Source organism: Pogoniulus pusillus, chromosome 7 (genome assembly GCF_015220805.1).
Source record: "Pogoniulus pusillus isolate bPogPus1 chromosome 7, bPogPus1.pri, whole genome shotgun sequence".
Classification (NCBI taxonomy): domain Eukaryota; kingdom Metazoa; phylum Chordata; class Aves; order Piciformes; family Lybiidae; genus Pogoniulus; species Pogoniulus pusillus.
Genome location: NC_087270.1, coordinates 7,940,526 through 7,963,791, shown reverse-complemented (window position 1 = coordinate 7,963,791; position 23,266 = coordinate 7,940,526). Strand labels below are relative to the sequence as shown.

Sequence of the window (23,266 nt, the reverse complement as noted above, 5' to 3'; positions counted from 1 at the left end):
GTAAAGCTTCAGTAGAATTATCACCGCTGCTGCTGTAATCTTTCAGCCAGAATAACAACTACCAAACCCATAGATACAGATCACATTTATAGAGTGAATGTAGTTCACTCCTGTGGTGGTTTGGGTGTTCCCTGCTCCCCCCCCCCACGCTTTGGAAATCACCCAGACTAGACTCAGCCAGCTCTGGAAATTGAATGAAGCTTTTATTTACAGCTTAGCACAACATACAGGCAGATATTTACAGTATATACAGTTGCATACAGAAATAGACAAGGTAAAAGGTAATACAGAAACACAGCAGCCCTCCCAGAAACCTGAGTCCCCAGGAGGAGTTCCCAACTGCCCTTCCACCTTCTCCCACCCCTCAACCTTACTCCAGATGTTGCCTTGTGCCCCAAGGAAGAATGGAGGTTCAACCAGGGGGGTTAGGAAGCAAGTGGATTAATCATAGAGACGGTGGGTGAGGTTACAGAGAAATGCAGCCCAGAGCCTAGGCAGTGCCTGAATGCCTTATCTATGTTTTTACTCTTGTTCTTATACATCTCAGCAAGCTTATGAGTGAAGTAGACATCACCATTGTTTCCCTTTCACAGCCTGTAATCTATTTCTTCTCACCTAAGCATTCTAGCTAGCTTCAAACTAGCACAGCTCCTGTACATTCTGCAAGATACTCACCTGCAGAATTCCCAGTTGCATGAATTTGAAGAGGTAATGCCAGTGTCATTTTAAAACAGCTCATGTATGACTCACTGCCTCAGCCTGCAATACCTTTCTGCAAGGTAATGCAGAAGTCTACTGTACATTTGCTTTTCAGAGAAAACAGTCTTCTCTATAGTTTAGAGAATTCTTCTTTCATGTTGGTTTTATTTTTATTGGTAGAAGTGCTAATCTGGATATTCTGATCTGCTTATTTTAGAGGCATGGTAAGATGCACTGAAGTTACCAAACAGAACATTACTAAGAGCTGGAAATTTCCCCTGCCACACATCTTTCTTCCATGTCTTAGAACAAATGAGGCTTTGCCATGTGGGCTACACAATTAAATACATTTAAACACAGCTGAACTATTTATGTAGTGTCTTACTTGGTTGCCTGTGTTCATAATTTTCTCAGAGTATTTTACATGCCTTTTCCATGTATTTTTTGGCCTAGACTTGTAGTTTAATTTTTTGAAGAGCAACTTTTTTCTTATGAATTATCATTTATGTTGAGTGTGTCTAACATCCCATTACAGAGAGAGGCAGTTCAGGTTATTGAAGACTGCTAATGTACATATCCAAGTTAATCTTCATTCCACTTACATCTAGTTTTCACCTTAAAATACATGCATAGGAGGTACGTGACATCATAAACTGAGGCTTGGTGATCAGAATAGAAGATATATCCAGTTCTGAGCTGTGTCCTCACAATTGATAGTGAAAACTTCTTTTGGAGCAGAAGAAGGGAAAGAAGATGGTGAGGTAGATATAATAAAGTGCCAGACTTCTCTGTAGTCAATTAAACTGCTTGTAAAGACCGCAGTAATGGAAGAACATTTTGAAGTACACTGTACAGTTGTGATCTATTGCTCTCTGAGTGCAGAGGCAAGTTAAATAAATCAAATATTCTCTAGATGGTCCTGGTCTAGCAGGGCAGTTGGACTAGATGGTCTCCAGAGGTCCTTCCCACCTATACCATTCTGTGATTCTGTGAAATACCATCCTAGGGAGTCAATTTTGGTGATAATCTACTACAATTAATGACATTGACTTCATGGAGGTTGCATAAGTGAAAATCTTTACTTATTCCACTGCATTGCTCCAGTCAAGGGTCATACTCAGATGCTTGATTACTATTTGTATTACTGTCTCTAAACCCTGTTGATACAGGAGGGCTCCCACCATGATGCTACTCTGACATTTATCTCAAGACTTCTGAGGATGCTGCAGTTGCTACATAAGAACTCAGCCATTCAGCCAGGCTGAAGGTGACCTGAGATACTCAGGCACAGCTCACAGTGATTTCAAAGCATGTTTTGCAATGAGAGGGTGTGTTGTGCAAAGCATTCCAGGGCTCTATTTAATGTAGAAAATTAATGCAAAAGTAATGACCGATCATCTTAGAAGCGCCCTGCTGTTTGCCACAGTGTCATAAAGTATGGCTAGAATATGTTTCATTAAGATGTAGCTAATAGAAATTGCAGCAAGCATAAAGTGGATCTAAACCTTTCACCATAAACAACAGCATGGTATAATTTAAACCCCCCTCAGTAGTTTGTGGTATGCATTTTGTAGCTTACCATCGTGAAGACCATCGTCGCTGATCACAACATTTGTCTGTCTTTTCTGGTGCCTCAAACTCACCCAGTCTGCTTACTGCTGTGTTAGTTTGAGCCTAGCTAGAATGTTTTGGGGAGAAGAACTGGATTATAGGCTGTGGAAGGAAAACAAGACTGATGTCTACCTCACTCATTGGCTTGCTGAGATGTATAAGAATCAAAACATAGATAAGGCACTCAACTTCTCCTGCTGGGGAGCTCTGAGCTGCATCTCTCACTCTAACCACACTCTCCATTTTTCTTTCCTAATCCACTTTGCTTCCTAAGCCCCTGGCCGAACCTCCATTCTTCCTTGGGACTGGGGTAAGGTTGAGAGGGGTAGGGGGAAGGTGAAGGGGTGGTTGAGAGCCCTTCCTGGGGACTCAGGTTTCTGGGAGGGCTGTTGTGTTTCTGTGTTACCTCTTCCCTTGTCTATTTCTCTCTGTAACTGTATATACTGTAAATATCTGCTTGCATGTTGAGCTAAGCTGTAAATAATAAGCTCCATTCAATATCCAGAGCTGGCTGAGTCTAGTCTGGGTGATTTCCAAAGTGTGGGGGGGTGAGGAACACCCAAACCATCACAACTGCCTGACTCCTGTTGCTAACAGCAAGACCACAGTGTGCAATACTATCTTCTTTCTGCACAGTTGCAAACATCAGGACATGCCTGCTCTGTGAGGAAGGCCAGATCCAGATAGTGCCAAGCCAGTGCTGCAAGGAGATTCTCTCCGAAAGGAATTTCACTGAAGTACCAGGGACAAGGAAAAAGAAGTTGACATTTCTACCAGAAATGTGGTTCTTCAGTCTTGGGGTGAGGAAAAGTGGTGCTTTTCAAATGCCCTGCAGAGCACAATGAATTGATGTCATGGCATGCTCTAAGTGAACCTTGTGTAGGCTATGAGGTGTTGATAGTCTTGCAGTGTAGGGTAGGTCTTCAGCATTATTCCTTCATACCTTATTGCTATAATGGTGCATGTCACTTTGTAAAGCCTGACCAAAGGAAATGGTGGCATTAGAGGATTCCTCTTTTTAGTGTTTATAGTGAAGGAGGTGTTAAATGACACACTCTGCAAGGTAGCCCTTAAATTAGTGCTTGTGAAAGGAGTGAGGCTACTGGGGCAATAAAGCTGTCAGTATTTCACAAAATAGACTTACAAAGCACTGGCAGTGAATGCCCTTAGTCACATCTGGGCCTCCTTTTCAGTACATGCCTATTGAAAGAGCTGATTCTGATGTCACAGAATCACAGAATGTTAGGGGCTGGAAGGGACCTTGAAAGATCATCTAGTCCACACCCCCTGCCAGAGCAGGATCAGCTTTTCTTTTCCCTCCCCACAGTTCAGTTTTAGGGCTTTTTCAATCCCACTTCTCCCCCATCTTCCTCCTTTCCTCTCCATCTCCTCTTTCCTCCTTCTTCCTCTTTTCCTCTCCATCCTTTTCCTCTCCATCTCCCTTCTTTCAGCACCACCTCCCCTTTTCCACTATATTTGCCCACACTGCATTTTCCCCTTTTTTCCCCCAAACCCAGAGCACCTGGGCTCTGCTAGTCTCCTCCCACCCCAGGTGTGTCCACTTTGCCCTGCCTGCCCACTCCCCTTTATAATCAGCCCCAGGAAAGGCAGAAGCCCTAAGCTTGCCCAACTGGGCAGAGGGATCCTCCTCCTGGCATCACCGGTGAGTGCCCCTGGTGTGCACTGGGTCAATGGTGGAGGGGATCAAAGGCCGGGGGGCCTGGTGGCCCCCCGGTTTGATAGGCTAGAAAATTGATGGTCTTTCTAACATCATTTATGGGTGCTGGCTGGGCTGAGCTCCTCTATGTTTAGTTGCTTCTTCCTGCTCATGTATGATCACAGAGGTTGGAAGGTTGGTCTGGTGAGGAGTGGCTGAGGGAACTGGGGTTGTTTAGCTCAGAGGAGGCTGAGAGGATACCTTATTGCCCCTACAACTCCCTGAAAGGAGGCTGGAGTGAGGTGGGAGTTCATCTCTTCTCCCAAGTATCAGCTGATAGAAGAGGAAATGGTCTGAAATTGTGCTGGGGGAGGTTTAGGTTGCATGTTAAGTAAACTTTCATTGCTGCAAGAAAGAGTGGTCAGATATTGGCACAGGGAGTCACCATCCCTGTGGGTGTTCAAGAAATGTGTGGACATGGCACCTTGGCATGTGGTTTAATGGCTTCAATCTTAGAGCTTTTTTCCAACTGAAACAAACCTGTAGTTTTATGATACATCTGCTTCCTTTTTAGTTCTCTCCACCTTCAAAATCAGTTATCATTTTTCTTAAGTTTGTCAATCAAGCACCTTTTATAAATGCACTTAAAAGTTTCTCAGTAACCTGTGCAAAGTAACTCAGTATTCAAGTGCATGATTCACTTTTCTGCATTCCACAAAGACAAAACACAGGAACAGAATAACACTGCATCAAGGTAAATTAAACCATATTAATGGATGGATAATTGATTCTACCATTACTGAAAGAAATCTCTGGGACTTACAGCAATAGAACAAGGGGACACAGCCTCAAGTTGTGCCGAGGGAGGTCCAGGCTGGATGTTAGGAGGAAGCTCTTCCCAGAGAGAGTGATTGGCATTGGAATGGGCTGCCCAGGGAGATGGTGGAGTCACCATCCCTGGAGGTGTTCAAGCAAAGCCTGGATGAGGCACTTAGTGCCATGGTCTAGCTGACTGGATAGGGCTGGGTGCTAGCTTGGACTGGATGTCCTGAACTTTAAAAGTGAAGTTTAAAATCCAATGATTTTTTTTCTTATCAAAAATGGGGAAGTAAAGCTGAAACATCTCCTTTACTTCACAGTATTGTTCATTTATAGGCTCTGTTTGGTTTCTTTAAGCCTCACAGCAAAGTTCATAATTGCTACCAAGCATGGCAAAATTTGCTTGGACAGTGATGGGAGTGAACATCTCTGAATTATTGAATTGTAGACTTGGTCTACAGTTGGAAGGAGCCTCAGGAGGTCTCCAGTCCAACCTCCTGCTTCAAGCAGGGCTAGCAATAGAATCTGACCAGGTTGCTCAGATCTTTATCCAGTTTGCTCTTGAAAACCTCCAAAGATGGTGACTGGACAACCTCTCTGGGCAACCTGCTGTACTGCTGGGCTCTCCTTGTGGGAATAAGGGTTTTTCCCTATATGCTGTCAGAACTACTTGTTTCATTTCACTGTAGTCTCTTGTCCTGCCACTGGTAAAGAGCCCAGCTTTATCTCTTTAAGATCGTCCCAGTAAGGCACTGGGGGCTTTGATAAGATTCCCTAAAGCCACCTTTGCTGCAGACTGAGCAAACCCAGCTCCTTCATGCACTTTTCACAGGGCAGGTGCTCCAGCTCTGAGCATCTTGGTGGCCTTCCCTTGAACATATTCAGGAGATGTTTAGTGATAGGTGTATTTGTACTATTGAGATTGGCAACTTCTTTCTGTGTAAGCCTTTGAATAGTTTCTGAAGGTGAAGCAAATCTGTGAATGGGCCCAGACTAGCACCTCTTCAGAGCATTGGCTGCTCAAGTAATATGATAGATAGCAGAACTGAGCATCAGCCTCCATGTGTGGTCTCATAATATCCAGTGTGGTGTTACTTTGTCGTGTACTTAAGCTCTTGTTTTGCAAGATACTTCAGCTATAGCTGTTTATTTTCACCCATAGAATACCTGTGTATCTGTCACTGGTGTTCAATGTAGGAGTCAGCCCTTTCCTGAACTTGGAGATTATTAAAAGCTTCTCAAGAATGACAAAACTTTTAACTGAAATGATCTGATAATTTACAGATAAGAAGTTTTAAATTGTTACTTTATTCAGTACTGTGCAAATTAAATAAAACACTTCAACTTTACAATATTTGTGTGGAAATGTGCTGTATGCTGTGACATTTAAGGAATCCACACTTTCTGTGTCAAAATCTATAGTTTACAATCAACCAAGCAGTCCAACTTGTAGTAATCAGTATACAGAAATTACCTTATCACTTAGTAATGTTAACTAATAAAGTCCTTTAGTAAATGACTTTTTACTCTAGCAATTGAGCCTAATTGTATTGACTATATTTGTTGAGTGTTGCTAAGAGTGGACAGGCAAGAGAATGAGGGCATCAAACAAGAATCATCATTGGTTTCCAGGGAATGCAAAAGTGGCTGTCAGGTCATTACTGTGGCTTTGCATACATGTCTTTAAATCTAGTGGGCACTTTTCAGCTAGCACAAGCTTTAAGTTTCAAAATGCAATGCCTATTCCAACTCTAGAAATGAAACCTAGTTTTTCTTACAAGACTCCTTTGATGCTTTGCAGAGTTATCTGCAAAATCAATAAGCTGGATGCTTTTAAAACAGTTCTGCTAGTGAAAACAATAAGGATTTCCCTGTTCATTCCCAAATAGCAGTGTGCATGCATCTCTCTCAAGCCACCAACTTACTGATCCGCTTGCTTACACATTTATTTCTCACCTCTTCATAAAGATAGGTATGAACATTGTAGTCAGTGTTGAGTTCTAGGTTTTTGTTTGGTTTTTTTTTCCCTTTCCATATATTTCTGCTCTATCAGCCTTTGTGACCTGAGATGCTGCAAATAAATCAATATAGGCTGGATGTTAGAAGGAAGTTGTTGCCAGAGAGAGTGATTGGCATTGGAATGGGCTGCCCAGGGAGGTGGTGGAGTCACTGTCCCTGGAGGTGTTCAAGAGAAGCCTGGCTGAGGCACTTAGTGCCATGGTCTAGTTGACTGGCTAGGGCTGGGTGCTAGGTTGGCCTGGATGACCTTGGAGGTCTCTTCCAACCTGGTTGATTCTATATCTGCTATAGGAAAATGTTACAGTGATTTTTGAAGGCTGCACTGTTGATTCTGAATATTTCATATATTTCTGTCAGTGTGCACTAATAAATCCATTCAGGATTTCCCTCTTATATTTAAATAGGTTCTCAAATGTAATGAGCACATATTTTTGAAAGGTCTGAAGAAGATGGAAGGTTAAGAAGAAATTAGGGAGTTCGGAGGGAAAGGGGCACAGGTAATGAAACAGAACTATCCGAGAAAGGACTTTCTTCTCTAGGCTGTATCTAGCACAGTTGATCTGTCTTGGCAGATTTCTACTCAAATGTGAGACAAGATGGATGAATAAATAGGATTGCCATGTTCTTTCACTGTTGTATATCTCAGAAACAAGGACAATGTAAAACACAGTCTGAAAGTTATAGGGTCCTTAGAAAAACTTGTGGCTTTCAGTCTTTTCCATTCAAATTTAAATAATTACTATAATTTGTACAGCTAAAAATCACATTTAAGTTCATTTTCAAAACAATCAGTCAAATGAATGAGGCAGTGCATGGACATATCAAAGATCTTGGAGAGAATCTGATTATTTCATGCTGTTCATTTACTCTCTGACTGGTGGGTTTTAACAAAGTCTGGTTTATTGCCAACCGACACATTATGGTTGGCCAAGCCCTCCTTTTGCATTCCCTAATGGCATTGTTTTTCTATTCTTTCTAGGCCAGCTCTCATTAATATTTCTAGTGGTTTAAGTATGTTTGGCATGAGTGAGTCTTTCAGTTGTAAGCAGATAATTCAGATGACTGATGGGACACGGGTCTTTGACTTGAGCCTCTGCAACAGCATTTACTATTCTGGGAGAGGTAGGTGTTGCAGCACCAGAATCAGATGAAGTGATTTTAACTGAATGACGGCACCTTTAAAGTTGAGATACAAATAGTTTAAAGATTAGTGAAAATGGTAAAGCATTTGATACTCGTGAAAGAATTTATTTGATTTTAATTTGCGCCTGAGACATCTCCTTGGAACTTTTCAGAGGATAAGAATATTATCTTTTGAATTGACATCTGTTCTCCTACTCTTAGTTCATATAAAGCTTACCTGTTAGTTCTTCCCAAATTGCTAATGATATGTCAGAAGTGTATCATCTCCAAAATACAAGCAGCAGAACATTGCTTTTCCCAATCAGAAATTCTTTATCCTTATAGGTTGAAGTGCAGCAGTAGCAGGTACTCAGCACTGTGATCTTCCTAAGCAAAGCTCTTACCAGCTCAGGAAGTTTCGTCCCAGCAAGAGTGGTGAATCAGTATGAATCCTGAAATCTTCAATTCCTCCATCTCTTCAATGTCTGTTTATTAAGTTCTTTAACCTCTTGAGCCTTTAGCTTTAGAGAAGATGATGAAAGATGAAGAAGCCCCCTTTTTTATTGTGTCCAGTTCTGGGCCCCTCAATTCAAGAAAGATGTTGAGGTGCTGGAACATGTCCAGAGAAGGGCAACAAAGCTGGTGAGGGGCCTGGAGCACAAACCCTATGAGGAGGCTGAGGGAGCTGGGGGTGTTTAGCCTGCAGAAGAGGAGGCTCAGGGGTGATCTTATTACTGTCTACAACTACCTGAAGGGGCATTGTAGCCAGGTGGGGTTGGTCTCTTCTCCCAGGCAACCAGCAATAGAACAAGGGGACGCAGTCTCAAGTTGTGCCAGGGTAGGTATAGGCTGGATATTAGGAAGAAGTTCTTCACAGAGAGAGTGATTGGCATTGGAATGGGCTGCCCAGGGAGGTGGTGGAGGCACCGTCCCTGGGGGTCTTCAAGCAAAGCCTGGATGAGGCACTTAGTGCCATGGTCTAGTTGATTGGTTAGGGCTGGGTGATTGGTTGGCCTGGATGATCTTGGAGGTCTCTTCCAATCTGGTTGATTCTATGATTCTATGTACACTGTAGTTGTATTCTAATGGTTTAATGTTTTCTGGTATCTTCATATTGCTGTTTCCCCTTCCTTTCTCTTCCACTAGATTTCCTTTCCTTCATATAACCAATACACATTCTCAACACAGCTTATTGTCAAACTTTGATACTTGTGATATATGTCACACTGGCAATCACCTGACTTCTCAAGAACTTCCAGTGGTCTTGAAGAGTGTTCCACTAGACTTTCTGGATCCGTCAATAAGTGTTAGCTGCCAAGGGTAAGCTTCAGTGAAGAGCTTTACATAGGTTTTTATGCACTACAATGATTTGTGTATTTTCTGTTTGTTTTTTTCAGGTCATTGCCATTGTTATGGATATGTTTACAGATGTGGATATTTTCAGAGAAATTGTGGAGGCATCTGCTAGAGGGATTGCAGTGTATCTCCTGCTTGATGAGTCAAACTTCAGCCACTTCTTGAAAATGACAGAGAAGCAAGGCTGTCAGGTCCAGAGGCTCAGGGTAAGGCTTCCTGGATTCCTGTGCATGAACATTCACTGCTTGTTTCTCCTCAACCTATTCCAAAGGGACTGTTACTCAAAAAGTGCCTATCAAATACTGTTTTTTCACGTTAACAGCGATGTGTAACTAGGTAAGCTTTCAGCAGAACCTCCTGTACCAATGTTTCTCTTGCTACAAAAGCTTCTCCTACATGTGTCAAAATAAGAACATATTCATATATTATCCAATATATGAATATATTCATATAGTATCAATTATTTTCCAGTTATTATGTATTTGTGGATACTCTCAAGTTGTGCCAAGGGAGGTGTAGGCTGGATGTAAGGAGGAAGTTCTTCACAGAGTGATTGGCATTGGAATGGGCTGCCCAGGGAGGTGGTGGAGTCACCATCCCTGGAGGTGCTCAAGAGGAGACTGGATGAGGCACTTGGTGCCATGGTCTAGTTGGCTGGCTAGGGCTGGGTGCTAGGTTGGACTGGATGATCTTGGAGGTGTCTTCCAACCTGGTTGATTCTATGACTAGGCTTCTTTTGCCTTTTTTTTAAGTAGCATGCAAATACTCATTAAGCTTATGTGAATAAATAAATTGCTTACCTCATTTTATAACCTTTTTCTTCAAAGGTATTATGTACTAAAATACTTTTAACAGCCAAAAATTCTACTTAGTGCTTGTCTGAACATCCATATTATCATCTCTTAGCAAGTATTAATTTTATACATGAAATATGTAAGTTTATCCTCCAAGAAAGATAATAGGACTAACATTTTAATTTTTCAAAAGATGTCCTTTACTACCCTAATACTGCATAGGGATGCAAACCATGAGTTGCATTGACCTAAAGTAAATGATTCATAAATACTTGTGGATTTGCTGGAGTGCTGAGTGCATGGAAGAAGTTCCAGGGATGTTGCCATCCTTTGCAAAGTTCTGAGCACTGCATTAACTGCAACTTCCTCATAGTTCCATTTGCATTTTTTGTTTCTGCAAGTAGCTAAGCCGTGTTCATACCAGGCAAAGATATTATGAAAGCTTTTCTTAGCTGAAGAGCATTTATAGAACCCAGCATTTGAGTGATTTGTGAGGATAAAGCAGGCTTTTCATTAAGATTTTGAAGCAACTAATTGGTATTTTATACCATTTGTTTCCTCTGAAGTTCTTACTTAGATCCTTCAAGTATTGCCATGCCGTTTTCTGTTGTTGTTTCTTGTGTCTGAGTAAGTGGGATTGCCCTCTGGTGGCCTGATGCACAGACCTATGGGAATATTTAGAGTGAAAACATCAAAAACTTGTGTTTTGTAAACATTGGTCACAATTGCCTTCATGAAGTCAGCATTTGGTGTTATCTCCATGCTCTGGAACTTGAGATACCGCCATTTGCTGGGGTTTTGGGTTACCTATGCCATAGAGCTTGCAAAAAATGGTGTGTTTCTTTTTATAGCATGAATTTTGTCCTCCCAAAATAAAGGAGATTAGGAACATTCATTTCAAGTGATACCTCAAAAAAATGCTATAGTATGCGTTTTCAGATCTGGTGCAATAGAATCATAGAATCAACCAGGTTGGAAGAGACCTCCACCATCATCCACTCCAACCTAGCACCCAGCCCTAGCCAGTCAACTAGACCATGGCACTAAGTGCCTCAGCCAGGCTTTTCTTGAACACCTCCAGGGATGGTGGCTCCACCACCTCCCTGGGCAGCCCATTCCAATGGCAAATCACTCTCTGCCAACAACTTCCTCCTAACTTCCAGCCTGTACTTCCCCCAGCACAACTTGAGACTGTGTCCCTGGGGATACTGGTGGATAGCAGGCTGAAGATGAGGCAGCAGTGTGCCCAGGTGGCCAAGAGAGCCAATGGCATCCTGGCCTGGATCAGGAGCAGTGTGGCCAGTAGGACAAGGGAGGTTATTCTGCCCCTGTACTCAGCACTGGTCAGGCCACACCTTGAGTGCTGTGTCCAGTTCTGGGCCCCTCAATTCAAGAGAGATGTTGAGGTGCTGGAAGGTGTCCAGAGAAGGGCAACAAAGCTGGTGAGGGGCCTGGAACACAAACCCTATGAGGAGAGGCTGAGGGAGCTGGGGGTGTGCAGCCTGGAGAAGAGGAGGCTCAGGGGTGACCTGATTGCTGTCTACAACTCCCTGAAGGGAGGCTGTAGCCAGGTGGGGATTGGCCTCTTCTCCCAGGCAACCAGCAATGTATATATGTACAACTCTGTTGAAAGCTTAACATTTCATATGTGGATTCGAGGTTGTCTTTTTGATGTAGTTTTATAGACCTACAGGCATTTATACTGTGGTTGAAAGAATTAACATAGAATCATAGAATCATGCATACATTTGAGTGGATTTTGTATGAATTGTGTGGATTGAAGAGGTTTGGACTTGGCCTCTTCAGTGACAGTGTGTTTTATGTTTCTCTTTTATAATGGTGGGGAAAGTAACGTGTTTTTACTCTCCAATGTTTAAAAAGAATACTTGGAATTTTGTCAGAACCTGGAAAATAGAAGCCAGAGAGCTAAGCAAGGATCCTGTAATGTACTGGGTTTCCATCTTAGCTTGTAATAAAGCTCTTCAAATTAATGGTCTTCTCATTCAAGTCCTGCTCCCAATGACTGTTGCTCTGAGAAAAGAAGCTTACTACCCACAGGAATTTTCCTGTGCCCTTCTTCAGGATGAAGAGAAACTGCAGGTGACCATGAAAGAACAGTCAGTACTTGGGAGAAGTTTCTGCCTTTCCCTCTTTGCCATCACTTCAAGGTTCACACAAAAAAAAAACAAAACTAAAGAACCCACATTCAAGTTTTTGTGCTCCTGGCTTTTGGTCTGTTAGTGATAGCAAGAAGAGGACTGATCTCTTTTGCTCAAGAGGTAGCACCAACAGCATTGCTCTTGTTACTCTCTGAAGTGATTTGGTTCAGTCTTGCAGGAGTATGGCAGATGATCCTTATGATAGGGAGTTTTTATAAAGCTTTTCTAACTCAAGACCTCTTCTGACTCTTTTTCTCTTCTTTGAATCAGTAAAACTGAGATGCAGTGATGAGTAAAACTGTCTGCTTTAATTTAGATTTACAATCTAGTAGTCTTCTGTGTAGAAAAAAGAGAGTTTTATTCCTAAATCTACATTAAATATCTGTGCACACCATTTTCCTCATCTCTAGCCTGACTGCACATCAGGGCATATTTCCCCCTGTATTGAAAGGTGTAGCTGAAAAAAAAAAGAATAGACTATATATTCTGTGATGGTTTTCTGAGTTCCATATAGAGGAATATGAATTCAGGGATTTGCTAGGAGCTTTTTGAGTCCTTTTTGCTGATGAAAATAAATATGTGATGTTCAATTCTACTTTAAAAACCTGAGTCATGCTTTCTAGGTCTCTCTGGGAAGATAGTGGTGCAGTCATACTTAAAAAGAGGTTAGAGCTTGCTTCATGGTCATCGTTTGGGTGTCATTTAACTGCACAGCCCTGATGGCCACCCTTAAACTAGTCACTGCAGTGTCCCTGAGTGTCCTATAATCTGCTCTTAGAGGAGGGAGACTTCCCATATCTGGCTTCAAAAGCATCCTCAAACATCTTGTCCTTGATTATTATTCCCTATATCCATTAACAGTTACTGACAACACCATTTTGCAGGACTCAGACTTTCCATTTAAATCACTATGGATGATCTTAAACACATTTCTGCACCCCACCAGTCCAGCTTGGTTGCTTCAAGATGCATGAGTTTGTCAGTTTCTGATTTATCCAGCTTTTTCTTCTCAGGAGTCACAAAGAAGTTGTTGCTTTAACCACAAAGGTGAAGTGATCAGTGACGTACCACTGTTAGCCGAGGAGTCCTGTGCTCTGAGGATGAAACCAAGTATGAGGATGAAGCCCAGCATTTCACAGCAAATGAGGCTTGCAATTCACTGTGTGTATATTTACTGCTTGTAATTCAAAGTGGCATGTGTTGCTACTAGATATCCTCAAATGCCGCCTGTGTTTTGGGCGGTGATTCAAACTATGCATCCCTGGCACCTAATTAGAAGGTTTGAAGTAGGTCGTGGATGGGAAGAGGAAGCAAGGAGACGACTCAATATGAGCTATGCTATCCAAGCAGTCCACTCTTTGAGAGCATCAGGCTTCAAGTCACAGAGCATATACTTTTCAGTTAGGGTGAGGAAAGTGAGCACACGCAGCATGCAGTGTGGTATTGTTCACTAGCATTTGGTGCATCTAAATATTTGAATATGCATAGTCCTCCCTACTTGCAGTTACTGTTATAGTCATTTTGTGCACCTAAGTATTGGAGTCTGCATATTCCTCCCATTTCCCTCCTACTCTGCACACAGTCCCACAGGATCATAGAATCAAGCAGGTTGGAAGAGACCTCCAAGCTCATCCAGTCCAACCTAGCACCCAGCCCTAGCCAGTCAACCAGACCATGGCACTAAGTGCCTCAGCCAGGCTTTGCTTGAACACCTCCAGGGACAGTGACTCCACCACCTCCCTGGGCAGCCCATTCCAATGCCAATCACTCTCTCTGTGAAGAACTTCCTCCTTTTACATCCAGCCTAGACCTCCCCTGGCACAACTTGAGACTGTGTCCCCTTGTTCTCTTGCTGGTTGCCTGGCAGAAGAGACCACCGCCCACCTGGCTGCAATGTCCCTTCAGGTAGCTGTTGACAGCAATGAGGTCACCCCTGAGCCTCCTCTCCTCTAGGCTAAACACCCCCAGCTCCCTCAGCCTCTCCTCATAGGGTTTGTGTTCCAGGCCTCTCTCCAACTTTGGGCTGCCCAGGGAGGTGGTGGAGTCACTGTCCCTGGAGATGTTCAAGCAAAGCCTGGCTGAGGCACTTAGTGCCATGGTCTAGTTGAGTGGCTAGGGCTGAGTGCTAGGTTGGACTGGATGATCTTGGAGGTCTCTTCCACCCTGCTTGAGAAGATTCTATGGTTAAATTCCTGGGTGTTTTTTTAAATCTTTTTCAGGATTTAACTTTCACCACATGATTGAACTTTCAAATAAAAGCTTTTTATTTAATTACTCTTATTTAAAGCTTGAGTATCTGCTTTAGAAAGAATTAAGTAGGATTGACTTGTTCATAGTTTAGCAAGAACCACTCTGAAAAAGTGGGACAGTTTACTTTCATTAATAAGAAAGCTTCTATCCAGAGCACAGAAAACCTGAAAGACCCAAAGCAGATTGTCAGAAGTGATAAGCAGGTGGAGATGCAAAATTATGTTAAAATCCCATTTAATGATGCAAATTGGTTTGTTATTGTTACTCTTTTTTGACTGTTTCTGAAAATACACCTCAGCATCCATTCTCTAACTTACTGGAAGTTTTACCTTTTAAACTCTCTGGATAATACTTTTCATTTATCTAATTGAGAAATAAGCTATGTTTCGTTTCTAGCACATTTGCAAGGTATTTAGGTTGCAGACAAAAGTGATTTTTAAATGCTGTCTGCACATTTTAACCGAGTCGCATTTTTGTTCAAACACAACTTGACAAAAATGCTAAGTAGAAGCATTTGTTTACTGAGAAAGTGGTCAGACTCTGGATCTGGGTTCCTCCAGAACTGGCTGATGCTCAAGCCTGTCAGTGTGTAAGAGATGTTTGGACAATGCCCTAAATCATACAATTTAACTTTTAGTCTGTGCTCAGGTGGTTGGACGAGATGATCACTGTAAAGTGTCTTACTGCTGAAATTATTCTGTTCTGTTCTGCTGTTCTCCCTGATTTTGCTGGTGCCATGGTCTAGCCTTGAGCTCTGTAGTAAAGGGTTGGACTTGATGATCTGTGAGGTCTCTTCCAACCCTGATGATACTGTGATAATTTAGCTTATACACAGTTGTTTGCTTCATGATCAGCCCTAATCCATCTGTACCAAAATTTGTCTTGTCCATGTAACAGTCCAGAGAAGCAAAATATTTCTCTGTATTACCTTCCACTACTGCCATATGTTCAGTCTATGTAATAATCATGGGGATTCTAGTTTCTTAATGCTGAAACACTGATTTCACTCCCACTGAAACACTTCTCAATTACCACAAATTTGTGTTGGTAAAACAAGCATCACTATGCTAGAAACTACCATAATAGTAGTTCCTATTAATAGCTGTATTTCCAGCTACTTTTCATCTTGTGAAGCTTTCTGTACCTCACAGCCATGTGAGGTAGGTGCTGGTTTGCAGCGAATATGAATATTTTTCTCTTAAAGAATATTCTCTAAAAATTTCTGATGAATGCTTCTCTTCGGAGGCTTTTTCTCTGTGTTAGGTAGTATTGTCCTGCTCTGGTAAGCGGTTGGACTCGATGATCTCCTTGGGTCCCTTCCAACCCCTAACATCCTGTGAGCCTGTGAACTTTTAAAATATTACTATTTCTTGATAGTATAGTCCAGAAGGTGTAGTAGAACTTCTTTTGATCTTTTTTGTTTGTTTGTTTGTTTCTAGGAGCTTAAAAGAGCAAATTATATTACAGAGCGGGGGGGGGGATAAAGAGTATACACTGGCTTAGATTAATCACTTTCATCCACTGTCTGGGACTAAAATTGACTGCATTTTTGAGATATCCACTGTCTGGGACTAAAATTGACTGCATTTTTGAGATATCCACTGTCTGGGAGAAAAATTGACTGCATTTTTGACATCCCACATAGAAAATTTCCCAAATGTAATTTACTTTGCTCAAATAAGTAACACACAAATCTTAAAACAGAGTTCAAACTTAATTGCTGCACGGAGTTCATGCTACTTATGCATGTTGTGATAGCATCTGTAAATTTAGAAGTGTGACTGATCCCATGGTGCAGAGCTGACTGTGAGATTGTACTGGTGATGAAACTGCAATGGATTCTGGTGCCAGATAGTATCATTCAGTGAATCACCTCAGTGTTTGCAGATCTAGCAGCCTTGTTCAAGTGAAAGAAAAGGTATCCAAGCTCTTTAGCCATTGGCCTTGATTAGCTGACATGCTTGGAAATCAGATGATGAAGAGACTACTTAGGTGTTTTATAGTACTGAACCTCTTTCTCTTGTCAAAGACTTTCTGTGCCAGAACCTCATTTCTGGGAGTAGTGACTATGGAGAAGCACAATTTTAGTTTCTGTGGCCTCGGGGATCTCATGTCTTGAAGATAAATGCATAACTGGCCATTTTGAGTCCCTAGAGTACAAATTTGATCATAGTTTGCTTCCCTGCAGAGTTTATTAATGTGCAAGAATATAACTCTTCTCCTCCTGTACATCTGACTTCTAAACTCCTGAATGCTAAATATGAAACACAGTACATCAACTAAAGTATGTTAACTGTCTTTTTCAGAACATGAGGGTGCGGACAGTGAAAGGACAAGATTACTATTCCAAAACAGGAGCAAAATTCCATGGAAAAATGGAACAAAAATTCATTCTTGTTGACTGTAAGAAAGTCATATATGGTTCTTACAGGTAAGATGAGTTACTGAGATGTCTGTAGAAACTGTGTCATTTTAGTACCTTTCTGATTTCAGATTTGCCTTTTTTTTTTCCTGTTTCTGAGAAATTACTCCAGGGAACTCAATGGGCAAACTTGATTATCTTTTCTGTAATTTAACAAGTTAGATATCACACAGTATCACCAAGGTTGGAAGAGACCTCATAGATCATCAAGTCCAACCCTTTACCACAGAGCTCAAGGCTAGACCATGGCACCAAGTGCCACATCCGATCCTGCCTTGAACAGCTCCAGGGACAGCGACTCCACCACCTCCCCGGGCAGCCCATTCCAGTAGCCAATACTTACTTGTAACTAGCCTAACACACAGATTTTGAGATTCTCTACTGGATTCTCATGAATATTAAATAAAAGGTTCTTAAATACAGGATTTTCTACAACTGGAGATATGCTAAAGAGAAAAAATTTATTACATGGTCTGAATTACTGTTTTGTTAACATTCACTCCAGAAAGCCTGCCAAAACCATTTAATAAACTCTCATGGATAGTTCTTCCTCATAATAATTTTCTAAAGCTGACATTTATGGACTTACTCAGTGGTGATCTAGAGTATCCTGGTGAAATTGAGTGCTGCCCAAGAGGAGGCTCAGGGGGGACCTCATTGCTCTCTACAACTACCTGAAGGGAGGTTGTAGCCAGGTGGGGGTTGGTCTCTTCTCACAGACAACCAGCAACAGAACAAGGGGACACAGTCTCAAGTTGTGCTGGAGTAAGTCTAGGCTGGATGTTAGGAGGAAGTTGTTGGCAGAGAGAGTGATTGGCATTGGAATGGGCTGCCCAGGGAGGTGGTGGAGTCACCGTCCCTGGAGGTGTTCAAGCAAAGCCTGGATGAGGCACTTAATGCCATGGTGTAGTTGACTGGCTAGGGCTGGGTGCTAGGTTGGCCTGGATGATCTTGGAGGTCTCTTCCAACCTTTTTGATTCTGTGATTCTTCATGTTTAGCTGACTTTCTTTATTCTACTTTACATTTTATTTCCAGTGTATATGTGCAGATCTCGCACTGGAAGAGATTAGAGCTGTCCTGAGCTGGAAAACATCTAAGTTAAATCAGGGACAGTTTTATCTCGCACATTGTGAAGTATTTTCTTGCTATGCTTCTCTGCATTGGCCTACTGAAGTAGTTTCTGCCAGCATTGTGTCTGGGTGCCAGATGTACACCCATTGGCTTTCATAGATCCCCACCACAATAAGCTTTCAAAAATTTGGGGTTTATTTTCTCAGTGTCTCAGCCCCAAATTCTGAGTGATGCATACAGATGGAAGCAAGGCAAATGTTCATTGTTCATAAATGGGTATGTATAAGAGAGTCCAGAGAGAATCTGTCTGCTTTGACAACTGTGTGAATGTGATAATTTTTTCTCATTTCATTTTGAAAAATAACACTGATTTAAGATCTAGTACCAGAGGGGGTGAAATATTCCTTTTCTCTAGAAAGTAAAGTTGTTTTGTGAAAGAATCTAGCGGTTTATCACAGGAAAGATGAGTCTTTCTGAATTCCTGCTTTCTGACCTCAATTTAAAGTTCAGATTTTTTTCAAAGATTATATAATATGTTATTCTTAATGGTGAAAATTAATAGGAAAAAACCTAGACAGCATGATTTGATTCCATTGCAACACTCTGTGATTTCCTGAACATTACAAAACTAACAAAAAAAAGTACAATTAAGTCAAGAAGCTACTTAGATGAACACAAGAAACCTATTTTCTGGCATTCAGAAAACAAATGCAAATAAAATAAGTTAATTAGTTTAATCTTTTTAATGAAAATAAGACTGGAAAACATTTTTTTTTTTTCTGTGTGGTAATTTACAAATTGCAGGCTTTCAAGACCATGATACTAGCCTTGTTGGAACATCCTTCATGTACGTGTGCTTGATCTCATTTTGCAGTTGTAAACTATAGCTACTTAGATTTGAGCATGTGTTCAGCCTTTTTAAGTACAATAGAAGGAAATTTCCTTCATCAGACTATCTTCACTGTAAGTAAAAGACACATTCATACCCTATCTTGTGTGTATGGAAGAAAATGTAAACCTTTTAGCAAGTCTGAGATGCATCTTTTTGATAATATGTTTAGAGTGAATTACATTCAGAACTGATGAAGGAGTTCTACACACTATTTCAAATTGAATTTTTTCTAAACATACCCACACATTACCACTCTCTGACTCAGGAGTAAATACAATGGAACTAGCCCATTCTGGTTTAATCTTTCTATAGGTAATTTTGCACCATTAAGTATTTGTCCTCCGCTGTTCTACGCTTGAATACCTTTCTTTTTGCACTCTCCATTTTTTAGAAGGGCAATTAAGTAGTTATCCTACTCTTGCTAAAGCATTGGAAAGTCTCCAGATGCATTTAACTGGTACCAGATTTAGACCTTCCAAATTCAAATTACATGAGTCATGCCCACGGTGTATTTATTTGGTTAGCTAGGAAATATTTGTATAACACCTAGGTTTGTCTGAAAGCTTTCTTAACAAGAGTAACCAGTGTAATATTTCAGAGCTATTTCTAATGGTCCTTTTTTCTGCTTTCAGCTTTATGTGGTCATTTGAAAAAACCAACCTCAGTATGGTTCAAGTTATCACAGGACAGCTGGTTGAATCCTTTGATGAGGAGTTCAGGACATTGTATGCCCGTTCTTCTGTTCCTAGTTCCTTTGCCCCAGAATTAGTGCGGGTAAACAGTTGCAGGACACTCTGGAATAATGATAAATACCAACATTCAGTGTCTTCCTTGGCTTCAGTTTCTAGCCAAAGAAACCTTTTTGGTAGGCAAGACAAGGTTCACAAGTTAGATCCTGGTTGTTGGAAAACTCACGGAAGATATGCAGTGAATGAAATCGAGAAGTATGGTCTGAGAAATCAAGCCTATAATAAACAACCATTTCATCCAGGTTTTAATATGCAAAATCCAGTCCAGCAGTATCAACCCAGTGAAAAAAATGAGCACTGGAAGAGACATAGTTATGCTGGGGAGAAGCCAGAAAGGACACCTTACCTGTTGCTCAACAGAGCTGTTAATAGAGTCAACAATCTAGCAAATCCTTGGAATATGCCACCTGACAGCCTTAGTATCGTTTCTTCGTTACGAGGAGGATACACAAATAACTACAGTACACCCCAGCAAAGTTTTGCTGATCAATTCTCACGACCAAAGGTAAATCTTGCAGAAAGAAATTCCATTGTCCGGAGATCTTTTAACGGGACCGACAATCACATCCGCCATCTGCAGCAAAGGATGCCAACCCTGGAGCACACAACAAAGTCGTTCCTGCGTAACTGGAGGATTAAATCTTATTTGAATGATCAGTCAGATTATCCAGTAGAGTCTAATGGGTCAGCTGTGGGTGACAGATATGATAGCTACGACACAGCTGAAAACATTAAAGCTCATGCATTGTATTCTCATTCTCGCTTACGCTCATCGTTGGTGTTTCAGCCGACTTTACCTGAACAGCAGGAAGTAAGCAGCTGTGCTAGTTCTTCAAACTCAACTATAATTGGGTCAGAGGGAAGTGCAACGCCTAAAGGAACATCTAATCGTGCTCCAAGTGTGGAAAATAAACCAGATAATATTTTAGAAGAGAGCAGCACAAATGCCACAGTTAAACCAGATGCACCAAAACCCCACAGAAGTCAAACTGCAGACAGTACAAAACCTAGCGTCAATTCAAACACGGTGGGCGATGCATCTCTCTACTTGTACACAACACTGTGTACAGACAAGCATGCAGAAAATTTGAGGAACCTTCAAAATGAAAATATCCTAAAAAGGAGAAGTTTTCCCATGTTTAATTCAAAGTCCGTATTAGACCCTGTTGCCAACAAACATGCATCCAGTTATGTTTACAGCACGTTGACTAGGCATAGACTTAAGGAGCCAGTTAGCCCAAAGCTCCCAGCAGACACATTGAAGAGCTCTAAAAGTTTACACACTGTGACCAACCACTTGCCACAGGAGGAGAAGAACCTCAAAGGGGAACTGAAGAGCCCGACTGCTAGCAAGGCAATCTCTATGGCTGCTCTCATTGAGGCTAACAAAGAAGAGCCTTGTAAGGATTGCACTTCAAAGAAAGAAAGTAAGAGTTCCCCAAGTTTTCTAAAGAAAGGATCCCAGAAATTGCGATCACTTCTTAATCTCACACCAGACAAGAAGGAAAGCTTGTCAAAAAACAAAGGTCCTGCCTTTTACAGAATGTGTAGTAGTTCTGACACGTTGGTTTCTGAAGAGGAGAATCAAAAGCCAAAGATTTCTGACAATAAAACAGATTCTTCCCCAAGGAGAAAGAGAAACACATCAACAAATTCTCAAGGTAGCTTGAACAAAAGTAAAGAGGATGTCACCAGCAGCCCAACAAAGTCACCAAAGTCTCCAAAACCTCAAAAACCTCCATCCGATGAAAGCAGTCAAAAGTGTCCTCTCTTGTGCCCCATCGAAAGCAAGTTCATAGAAACTGCAGGAGATGCATCTACCCCAAGATTTAACACAGAACAGATTCAGTATCAAGATGTAAAGGAAATGACCCCAAATACTACTCCTGGAAGTCCCCCTGTTTCTGCTCTGCAAAGAGCAAGTTCAGTGACCCCGCAGCTGGCAAGCTCAAAGCGCCAAGAGGAGCTAAGACCTCGTTTGAGTGAAAGACGTGTTTATAGCCGCTTTGAACCGTTCTGCAAGATGGAAAATGCCAGCCAACCTGCAGGAAATGCACCCAACAGCAGTTCACATCTCTCAGATATCAAAAGCAAGACCTTAGGAAATAGTAATTATGGCAGGGGTAACCACATGGTCAGCTACAATTCAACTGCTTACCATCCATTGCAGCCTAATGAAAATAAGCTGAGAGGATTTATGCAGAAGTTTGGGAACTTCCTACACAAAAACAAGTAATACTGTTTGATTATCACAGTATCACCAAGGTTGGAAGAGACCTCATAGATCATCAAGTCCAACCCTTTACCACAGAGCTCAAGGCTAGACCATGGCACCAAGTGCCACGTCCAATCCTGCCTTGAACAGCTCCAGTTGAAGTATAGCAGAAGCAGTGAGGTTGGAGTCAATCTTAACTGGGCAAGACTGGCTGGCCACTTTTGTAGAGCTTTCTTGGGTTTCTTCTTAAGTCTAGGATGTTAGAATGAATGTAAATGTTTTTACATAATTATCCTAGAGTTGTTATATGTAACTCTTTACAGAGGTTCTGTCTCCAGAAGGTATCTCAAGGGAGTTGTTTATAGTGTTTATATTATAAGAATAATTTTATACATTTCCTTTGTGAAGAAAGTCTGTCCTAGAATATTGTAAGATTAAGTCTGGGGGGGAGGGAAAAAGATGGAACATGGTTTTAAATTTAAAAGAACACTGTTTCCAAAGATGCACCCTTTAAGAGTAGGATAGCACTAGGAATAGTGGCTTGCCTTTTTTAATGTACATTTTCAAATCATAATCACAGATGTTAATGCATTGCATGTTTCTTACCTTGAATTTTTTTCAATTCTCTTGTTACTGACTTGCCCCTTTGCATCTATTGAACCCTTTGAGCAGCAGATGAATCTATCTTACCTTATTGAATTTTCCATGTCCTAGGATACTTTTCTCAAGTATTTGGCACACAGATCTTCAAGTGACCTTAACCTGAGATTTCACAGGCTTGTTTACGTGGTTAAACTAGTGTGAATGTCATGTACTTATAAAAAGGTGCCTTGAACAGAGCTTACAACTAGTTTCAATTTCAAAGGGCTAATTACATTTGTATAATGTTGCCAGTATTGTGTAATGTGTTCTAAAAATTGCTTTTTGTTACGTTTTTCTATTGAGTCTTTCAAACAATGTCTTTAGATTTCCATTTCTCAGGTAAGTTTTTGAAATGCACACGCAGCAGTCTACTTTAAATGTTGCCTGAGATATTTTCAGCTTTGGCTTTCAGAACCTGCTTTTAAAAATAAGATTGCAAGTACTTAGACCGGGCATATGAGGGAGATTGAAAGCTCAGCCCTGCAATGTTGCCTTATGTCAGGATGAATATTACAAGCCAGGAGCAATTAGGTGTCTAAAAATGAGATTCATAAATGTCACCACGTGAAACAGTAAGCCAAAAAGTTTCAGTTATAGTAGCAAGTGTTTCAGTGTAATGAAAGTATTTGGGCATCTGACTTCCCTTCAGAACTGTGTGCTAAAGGTGGGAAAACAATGTTCACCAGTCCTGTCTCATTTGCCTGTGGGAACCCAGCTGTTCACAACAATAGAAAGGAAAATTGTGGAGGGAAGAAACAAGCTATCTGCATCAGCAAAGAGAAATGCTG

The 23,266-nt window shown here is 41.3% G+C and overlaps 1 protein-coding gene across 1 annotated transcript in view; it reads left to right on the top strand.

The window, feature by feature from the left end:
- The window catches only part of FAM83B (family with sequence similarity 83 member B), a 46,570-nt gene extending 24,713 nt beyond the window's left edge, over window positions 1–21,857 (top strand). Inside the window, exons 3-5 of the mRNA XM_064145811.1 lie at window positions 9,325–9,489; window positions 16,793–16,917; window positions 19,505–21,857. Of these exons, the coding sequence (XP_064001881.1) occupies window positions 9,325–9,489; window positions 16,793–16,917; window positions 19,505–21,857 (2,643 nt within the window). The remainder of the gene's footprint in view (window positions 1–9,324; window positions 9,490–16,792; window positions 16,918–19,504) is intronic.
- The last annotated feature ends 1,409 nt before the right edge of the window (window positions 21,858–23,266 follow it).